Raw genomic sequence first — 9953 nt, forward strand, 5'->3', positions numbered from 1 at the left:
AAATGTGAAGTTTTACCTTTGAGGTCTAGTTCAACTGGACGGAGACACACCTCACTTTTCCCCTCCCAGGGGTTTCTGGGGGAATGATGTCGAGTTCTATCCGTGTCCAAAACAGTGAAACTCCTTAATGGGAAACTAGTTTGCTAAGGATGATGTTGTTATCTCTCCAGAGAGCGATTGAACCAAGGTTCGTTGGGTGTTATGGCATATTGTCCGATCGGATGTCATTGCCCGCTACACTGAACCACCCTTCAATATATATATATATATATATATATATATATATATATATATATATATATATATATATATATATGAAAATTTTATTGTGAAAAATAAGACGTTACAAACTTACAGTATATATGGTTTTTATTAAGAGGAAGGACTATCAGTATAAGTAATTACAACCTTTTTATTAAAATGATGAGAAAAAACAAATTGAACTTGGAGTGGAATTGTGGAACAAACATAGGGAATTTTATACAATGGGATAGTACTTTTAAAAAATATTTACCAATAAATGGTAATTTGGAATTTAATTACCAAAAGATAGTATGTACATTTGATTTTTATGATTATCTTTATTCTCGGCAGCACCCATTCAAACCACATCACAAAAACACTCCAAGCTCTTGCTCATCCATTTCCGACGACTGCATAATCTCATGCCACCTTCATCTCCCTCCTAAGAACCTTCCATTTTAAGGGAAGTTTTTTCCTTTTCCAGCCAATCCAATATAATCTATAAAGTACCGGTGACATTACTTGAGAGCCATATATGGATTAATCTTGAAAATTAGTATGTACATTTGATTTAATATAAGCTTCATAACCTTTTACACCCAGATGAACAGAAGGAATGCATGTAAAATTCCGTTGTTGGCACCAGAAATCGTGTTTCATGGACTCATGGATGAAGATTATAATGTCTAGTAAATCAAAACACGGACTCATGGATGAAGATTATAATGTCTAGTAAATCATATCGACTCTTTAAAACCTAAAAATAATACAATTCCAGGTGAGACTAACTTCAGAAAACAAAGATATTGAATTGGATTCCGTTAAACATTGAATCCAACAAATGATTGTCAATGGAATAACATTACCAATAGATCTCTGATACTCCTACCAGGAAGTTCTAGGTTAAATCAGAGTTTTAAGGGATTTGAATGTACAAAAGCATCAAGGAATGGTACTGAGCAACTTGTTGTAGGGGAGGTCGATATGCAAAAGGCTTTCATTACACGCGACGGAATATCAAACAGGAATTCAGATCTTCAGAGGAGATATCGAGAAATTAAATTGGTGATCGTGAATGTGAGTAAAGAATTATAAGCAAACATCATGCAGATACATAAACTGTATAGTTGTAATTTTCAAAGTAAACCAATGAATTCTAGAGTTCAGGTGAAGTCGCAAAGAATTGAAGATTATAATAGATGCATATGGAGAAGGAAGCAAATGAGTGGAAAAGATGCTGCAATAACCGGTGAGGGAGGGAGAAATCGCTGGGCGAGGAAGAAGACACGTGTGAGGCCAGGCGGGTTGCTTTTTTTTTCTTATTTTAATAAATTTCAAAGCACCATTAATTTGGTAAATACTTTTTAAAAATACAATCTTTTGTAAAAAACAAAAACTCCAAACATAGGGGACTAATGTAATTTAATGATGATACCTTGTAAATCGCCCAACATTCCCAGTTTCCCTCTGTTCTTGAAGACTTTGAATACGTGGATCCGACTCCGTTTCCTCAGTTTTAAATACTATCTAGTTAACTATGCTTGACATACTTGTACCAGGTGAAGTAAAAGTCGTACTCTACTATCATGTTTTCAAATTGCAAAAATCAAACCATAATACGTAAATTGACCCTACATTACAGCTTTTGGACGAATCTAACAGAGTACCTTCAGTTTTGTTATAACTGGTTATAGTGAAAATAAATATTAAAAATTTGTTTTGGTAATACATATTCAAATTTAATTATGACAAAACTAATGTAATTCTGATTGAAATTTTATTTCACCAGGATTTATGCAGTTAACGTCTCTTTTTGTAAAACAGACGTTTTTTTTAACATAAGGTGAAACGTGGAAGCTATTGATTAATATCTTAAAAACATCCAAAAGCTACTAAAAATCGAAGGCATTGATACTTTAAGAAACCCGCTGAACAGTAGAATGGGGTGATACGGAGGACCTCTATAAATGGTCATTTTGGTTTGTGAAGTATTTATATTTAAAAATGCAAAAGTCGAAATTGAAATGAATGTATAATACGAAGGACTATTAATGTAAATTTTATTAAATAGTAACGATTTGTGAATAACAACACTCTAAATTATCTCAGCGCATTTGTTCTTATGTTCTCTATTATCTGTTTGTGTCTCTGTTTTTATTGAGATTTTATATTTAATGTCACTTTTTATTTTTTATATAAAGACCCAAAGTAATATCATTACTATTTTCGTAAGTAGAAGAAGTAGATTTGTATTTGATTTCATTAGTCTGATTTTTGGCATTTATATCACATGGCCCAAAAAAGTATCACGAGATGGGAAAAGATATAGATAGTAAGACTTGCAAGTCTTTCAACGTCTAATTTGGGGCAATGTTTCTTCTTTCATGGAAATGGAAATTTCATACTGTATGATATGCCCCATACAAGCAGACCACCAATTTGAGTCACTCACTTGGAAGCCTTCATGTTCACACTTCACAGGGAGACTATATAAACCCTAGCCTCATGAATCTAAAAATCATCAGTTAAGTATTTAATTTACATTATGAATCCTTGTGTTTTTATAATGTTCTCGATTCTCTTGCTGACTACAACTACCAGCCAATTAGTACCGGTGGGAGGAGATGATATTGGAGGTGTTGATATGAAAAAGTGTTTGGATAAGGAGAGAGATGCCCTCCTTCTTTTCAAAGCTCCCCTTCAAGACCCTGATGGTCGTCTCTCTTCATGGACAGCTGAGGAACATGACTGCTGTAAATGGAGTGGAATCACCTGCAACAACCAAACAGGTCATGTCACAGAGCTTGATATGGGCTTCTATGGTCTTGGAGGTGAGATAAGCCATTCATTGCTTAACTTAACCTACTTGAATCATCTTCATCTTTCAGGAAATTCTTTCAATGGAACCATTCCCACCTTCATTGGTTCTATGACTGAATTGAGGTACCTTGACCTTTCCTTTAACTCTCTTTATGGAACCATTCCTCCAGAGTTTGGAAACCTCACCAACTTACAAGACCTTGATCTTGATTCTGTTGGAAGGTGTAGAGTTGAAAACATAGAGTGGTTGTCTCATCTCTCTCATTTGGAGTGGCTAAGAATGGATGGGATTTCCCTAGCCAAACAAAATCACTGGGTAGATGTAATTCTGAGTCTCCCAAAACTATCCATTTTAATTTTAAAAGGATGTGAGCTGTCACAGGTCGTGTATCCATATTCTTCTTCATTTCTCAACTCTTCTTCTTCTTCTTCATCATCTATTGAGTTCCTTCATCTCGGAAACAACAGTCTGACCTCATCCATGTATCGCTGGTTGTTCCCCTTAACCAGCAATAACCTTAGGACTCTTGATCTCTCTGGCAACAGGTTAGATGGGATACCCAGATACCTTGGTAACCTCTGTAGTCTGGAAACTTTGGACTTCTCTTACAACTCGGCTGCTGTCAAATTTCCTGATTTTCTCAACAACTTGTCTGGATGCACATCCCTTTCATTACAAAAGTTGGGCCTATCTGGTAATCAGTTAAATGGAAGTATAAGTGAGAAACTGTGGGAACTACCCAGGCTTGAATACCTTGACCTTTCTTTTAATAATCTTACAGTTCCTTCCACATATCACTTGTCAAACATCTCTTATGTTGAGTATCTTTATCTGAGCTCTTGCAAGCTGCTAGGGCCTCGCTTCCCCAAATGGATTATTCAGACACTCAAAAATCTTACTGATCTTGATCTTTCCAATACTGGAATTTCAGACACAATTCCTTTGGGGTTTTGGGACATGTGGCCTTCTCAATTAAAATATCTGAATCTGTCTTCCAACAACATTAGCGGGAAACTACCAGATTTATTATCAAATTTTGCCCATGGTTCAACGATAGATTTGAGTTCCAACAGCTTTTGTGGTCCGATACCGAATGTTCCTTCCACTTTGTTTTCATTAAATCTTTCCAGAAACAAATTCTCTGGAGGAATCTCATTTATATGCCAAATTGTTGATGGGTTGTTAGAATTTCTTGACCTCTCTCATAACTCATTCATCGGACAACTCCCGGACTGTTTGTGGCATTTCAATCAACTAAAAGTTCTTAATCTTGGACACAACAATCTCTTTGGAAGGCTTCCTCCCTCTATTGGATCTATGATACAACTCCAGGTGTTGTATGTATACGATAACAACTTCTCCGGAGAATTGCCTTTGTCCTTAAAAAATTGCACGAGTTTAATCTCATTGAATTTGGGGGCCAACAAGTTTTCTGGTAATGTGCCTGTCTGGATTGGGGAAAGCTTAACAGGGTTGTATGTTCTTATCCTAAGATCAAACTTCTTCTTTGGAACCATCCCTTTACAGTTATGTCAGTTACCTAATCTTCAAGTTTTGGACTTGTCAATGAACAATCTCCATGGAACCATCCCCTCATGTTTGAGTAATCTTACAAACATGGTTCAACAAGGAGGATTCTCACAAGATGTAGAATATTTTAGAAATGTAACTGATAATTTATTTGCATTTGAGATATATGCTGACCATGCGACGATAGAGTGGCAAGGACATGAATGTGAAATCTCTAGCACTCTGAAATTGTTGAAGAGCATTGACCTGTCAAGCAACAACTTAACAGGACAAATCCCATACGAAATTACCAATCTTCATGACTTGGTTTCCCTAAACTTGTCAAAGAACGCTCTATCTGGAGAGATTCCACAGAAAATTAGTGAGATGATAAATCTTGAGATTTTGGATTTATCCCGAAATAATTTCTCAGGGAGGATACCATCAAGCATGTCTAATATGAGCTTCCTGAATTACATAGACGTGTCTTACAATAACTTGTCAGGGAGAATCCCATCTTGCACTCAACTCCAGTCCTTTCCACCTTCAAGATACAATGGAAACGCGCGTCTATGCGGACTTCCCCTTACCAAAAGTTGTCCTGGAGATGAAGAATCAAAAGCACCACCTCTTATTGGTAAAAGCGAGGGTGATGAGGAAGACACAGATGATGATGAACTCTGGGGATGGTTTTATATTGGTGGGGGGATGGGTTTTGCTACTGGATTTTGGATAGCATGTGGGGCTTTACTTCTCAACCGCCAAGGGAGACGTGCATTTTTTCAATTTTATGACAGCTTCAAAGATTGGGTTTATGTCAAGGTGGTTGTGTTCGTTTCAAGTTTCCAAAAGAGTAGATAGGCGTAGTTTGTCGTTTAATTTTTTATTTTTGATTTCTTATTTTCCAGTATATAAAGTAATTTGGCAGTGGTTTTTAAATCTCCAATATCAATAAATTTGTCACTAAAACCGTGGGTTCCCAATATTTATTTTTGACTTCTAATATCCCGGTATATAATGTACAGTTTTGAAATTTTATAACAATAACGAACAGCCCATTTTGGCTTCCACACAACACGTGGCCAAACCTGTTCCTCTTGTACACCATTAAACACCTCTAGATCATCTATCTTAATACCTACATGAAGAAAAGAAACATAAGATTATGAGCAACTCACATTTTTGGTCACTTGAGTATAGCTTATTTTTTCAGTTTCGGTCACAATATTTGTCTCTTGCAAATTGGTCCATGTTTGAGGTTTTGGTAATGTTGTTGGTCTATGTTCTAAGTAAAATAAGTACATTTGCCAAAAATGAAGATCCGCTATTGATAAAGATTTTGAGCCCAATCCCTTAGTTAATAACACAACAAGCTTAAAATGTGAAAAGTCTATTAGAATAGGCTCAAGCTGAATGTAGGGGAGTGATGTCATGAGTTAGTTATTTTGTTGGAGGAATATTATTTAGGGATAGTAATCTCGTACACAACAATTTATATTTTAAAAAGATTGTACAATTTGTATATTGTACAACCCTTTAAAGTATGGCAAACAAATAGTTATTTACAGATCAACAGCAATTATTTAGTAGAGCATGACTCTGAGGTGCAAGTCATGATTTGATTTCCTAAAAAGATCATTAGGGATTGTAATCGGCCTTGTGGCTTAGATTACAATAACTTCTTGAAGTTTTTTGGTTTTTACAATTTGATTAAAAGTTCATCTTCCTGTCTTATCTATCCTCCATTTTTCCCGTTATTGTATTAGTATTTTTATCATTTATAATTGATTGGGAACAAAAAAAAAAGTCATTTTATTTGGAACAAAGACAAAATAAAACATTACAAAAACCTCAAATAAGAACCAAAATTGTACAAGAAATTTTCTAAGACCAAAATTGAAAAAATCAACTATACTCAGGAACCAAATTTGTAAATAACTCTTAGCATTTGTTAGAAAATTATTAAGTTGGTTTTGCTGACCTTTCTTAGAATCGAATCGGGCTATTAGATCGGTAAATTGTTATTTCTCAAGAAGTGGCACTGTGATATGGATTTCCCCCTTGGACCTATAAGTTTTATATAAAATAAGTATTTTAAATCTTGTTAAGATATTTTGTCATTAATAAAACTTTGTGGTATCTTTGAAATGTCATCTGTCATCTAACAAGTCAAAAGATTGTCATAATGGTAGAATTGTAAATTGATAAAATAAGGGACTAATCATTTTACTTATTGTAAATCCAACTTTTGCTGAAGGCATCATACATCAAAACCTAGTAGAACACTTGAAAGAAGTTTTTTTTAATCCTTGTATGTGGAATCCAAAGAGATGATTCCTTGAGCAAAGAAGTTAGGTATAATTATTTTACATGGGACAAGGAGCAAATCGTATGGACCATTATTGTAGTTAATTCTTAAAGAAATTGTTGATAGTCTTAAACTTTTAAATAAAATGATTTAGAAGGTTGTAAGGATCTGAATACATTTTTATGAGCTATGAAAGAAGTTACTTGGCCTTAACAAACTCCTTTATAGCTCCACTAGTTTTTCAGAGCTCATCAATAAAATATAACAATAGAAATCAAAACCATGAAATGGCATTGCCACTCTTTAGCGACATTAACTGTCGCTGCTGTAGGAATTGCCTGAATAAATACACACACACACACAAAAAAAAAAAAAAAAAAAAAAAAAAAAGCCATATCAAATTTTTGTTGGGTTATAGTAATACCTTTAAAGAAATCATTTTGATGAACCTTGAATAGAAGTACATACGTATCTTAGAAAAACAGTTGAATACAACCCATCTCAAACAAGCATATCCTTCCGAACAAAGATAGTTCCTTAAAAGAATATGAGATATTATTTCAAATCAGCCCATCCAAAAATCAAAATGTTTATTATTATCATTAATATATATTAATATCATCCTTATTAGTATTAGTATTTTTGTTCATATTTTTATTACTTGTATTTGCATCATGTATTATCATCGTTAGCATTAACTACTCAATTTTAAAGGTAATAAAAACTGACACTACATAAAATAAAAACTAACACTACATAAAATAAACGGATTTGGTAAAAGATTTCAACCAGTTTTAATAAACTAAAATAAGTTGCCATGCATATTTTTACTCATAATATCTTCATATTTGTATTTTTTTACCTATATCAACAACTTTACTTTATTTTTACCCATAATAACCTTGGTTTAAAAAAGTGTGCATCAGGCGCGATGCGCAGCTAAAAGTGCGTCAGCATGCTGTTGCGATGCGAAGTCCATGTTGCGAGGTGATGCGTGCGCATCCAAGCGCATCACGCTTCTGTGCATCCCGATGCATCCTGGACAGGCCCAATTTATTTGAAAATTTTATATAAAATCCAACTAAAAAAGCCCATGCATTGTTTAATTAAACTAATCGGCCCTACTTTTATGTACCCTAGATTATGAGATAACGTGTAGCCGTGTACAATACTCCTAACCCATACCCATGCATACGTTCTTCTTCTCTCTTTTCTCTTGCGACTGAATCTTCTTCTTCTCCCTTTCTTCTGTCTTTCTTTATCAGTGATCTGATCGACATCTTCTTAGATCATCACTCGTTAGTTCATCACTCACCTCTGTTTTATTCTACACTTCTACTCTTCTATAATGGATACTCGATCTAACATTGATCCGGCAAGAAGATATGTGTAACAGCCCGGAATCTCAGGTATTGTTAAATTATGTTTTTGGGGTGATTTAAGAGGGGACTCGGCGAGTTGGAGCCTAGACTCGCCGAGTAGGGTCGCAGACTTGGTCGCGGGTTCGCGACTGGACTCGACGAGTCCAGATATGGACTCGGCGAGTCTACGCTGTTTAGCGAAAACCCTAACCGTTCAGGTTTGGGACGTATAAAAAGGACTCATTGGCCGTCATTGTTCATTTTAGCCTTCTGAGAGGAACCCTAAATCGATTGTGTGCATCTGGAGCAAGGATTATAGGCCATTGTTAATTATAGAAGAGTGGTTGTGCAAGGAAGAGAAGGGATTGGCTAAAGGAGCAGAAAGGGAGTCATATTCTGAGGATTGGGGACACAGAGGATACATCACCCAGGTAAGAATTCGAGTATACTCTGCTATGTTGATGTGATTATGGAATTAGGGTTTATGGAACCCTTTTGTGAATAGATTGAATGTTACCCTAGTCCTCTAAACGATTGTAACCCTGTATTGGGACCTATGGAGGTCCAGAATGTCCCATGTCTGTGCATTTCGGGAATTGATGAAGGTTTTGGATTGGAATCCTTATGCCTTAGGTCAAAATGCAAATTATGAATCATATGGTGTATCATGAGCACTGAAATGAGGACTTTACGTGATGGATCAGCCTAGGAAGGCCAGACCTAGGAATGGTCGAAGCAGTTCTGACCTTAGGATGCAGTTTGAGCGGTTGCATGGCATGGACTCGCCGAGTCCGATGAACAGACTCGGCGAGTAGCTTGAAGATTAACTGGGACTCGTCGAGTTGTTCTTCAGACTCGGCGAGTTGAGTCGGGGTGGCCCCGCGATTCTTCCAGGAGTAACTCGTCGGGTCAAGGAGGATACTCGACGAGTAGATAGGGAATCTCAGAGAGTTGGAGGACGTCTAGACTCGCCGAGTCGCCATGGCACTCGCCGAGTCCGGTCGAGTTGACCGTTGACCGTTGACCGTTGACCAGAGTTGACCTAAGTCTGACTTCTTAGGGATAGTCACACTTAGAAGATATAAGTGTTAATGAGAGATGTGTGATGTTATAGGGAGGTTGTAGCTCGTCGGATTGTGCACGAGTGATTTCAGGATTTGCTAGCTTCCAGCATTCACGAGGTGAGTCTTCTCACTATACTGTACCCGGAAGGGTTTGACTGTGTGACCGGAAGGTCAGATATGATATGTGCTATGTATGTTATATGTGGTAAGCTGTTTGTTATATGTGCTATGTATGTTATGGGCCGGAAGGCGATTATATTATGGGCCGGAAGGCAATATGTTATGGGCCGGAAGGCAATATGTTGTGTGATGGACCGGAAGGTCGGCGTGGGTAGGACCGGAAGGTTTACCCAGCAGGGACGGAAGTCCCCTGAGACACATGGACCGGAAGGTCAGGGCCTGGAAAGGCGTATGTGCGTAAGTTGTATATTGGGGAACTCACTAAGCATTTATGCTTACAATTGTTATGTATATGTTTCAGGTACTAGCGAGGACCGTGGGAAGGCGCTGGCGTGATCGATACACACTGAAGGATGTTTTTATGATCTTGGGGTTTAGACAGTTTGTATTTGACATGACACTTAAATTAGTTATGCCTTGTTTTGAATGAAAATACTCTATTTTTTTAAAATGAAAAATTTATTTGA

The 9953-nt window shown here is 36.5% G+C and overlaps 1 protein-coding gene across 2 annotated transcripts; it reads left to right on the top strand.

Moving 5' to 3' along the window:
* Window positions 1-2546: 2546 nt before the first annotated feature.
* LOC145058628 (receptor-like protein EIX2) lies at window positions 2547-5558 on the top strand. 2 transcript variants are annotated; one of them, XM_079006514.1, is made up of 2 exons: window positions 2547-3186; window positions 3286-5558. In XM_079006514.1, the coding sequence occupies exons 1-2, from the start codon at window positions 2789-2791 to the stop codon at window positions 5432-5434; spliced, it is 2547 nt and encodes an 848-aa protein (XP_078862640.1). In that variant the 5' UTR covers window positions 2547-2788; the 3' UTR covers window positions 5435-5558. The 2 variants fall into 2 exon arrangements, with proteins under 2 accessions (XP_078862640.1, XP_078862639.1); XM_079006513.1 differs by having other exon boundaries at window positions 2548-2767; window positions 2845-5558.
* The last annotated feature ends 4395 nt before the right edge of the window (window positions 5559-9953 follow it).

The sequence above is a fragment of the Lactuca serriola genome, chromosome 6, assembly GCF_051521515.1.
Source record: "Lactuca serriola cultivar US96UC23 chromosome 6, Lser_US96UC23_V15, whole genome shotgun sequence".
Taxonomy (NCBI): Eukaryota; Viridiplantae; Streptophyta; class Magnoliopsida; order Asterales; family Asteraceae; genus Lactuca; species Lactuca serriola.

What these genes read in the sequence shown, in the direction of transcription:
- LOC145058628 (XM_079006514.1), top strand. Translation starts at nt 2,789, where the DNA reads ATGAATCCTTGTGTTTTTATAATGTTCTCGATTCTCTTGCTGACTACA. An exon ending in GGTTCTATGACTGAATTGAG is followed by an intron (nt 3,187 to 3,285) that starts GTACCTTGACCT and finishes TTCTGTTGGAAG; the next exon opens with GTGTAGAGTTGAAAACATAG.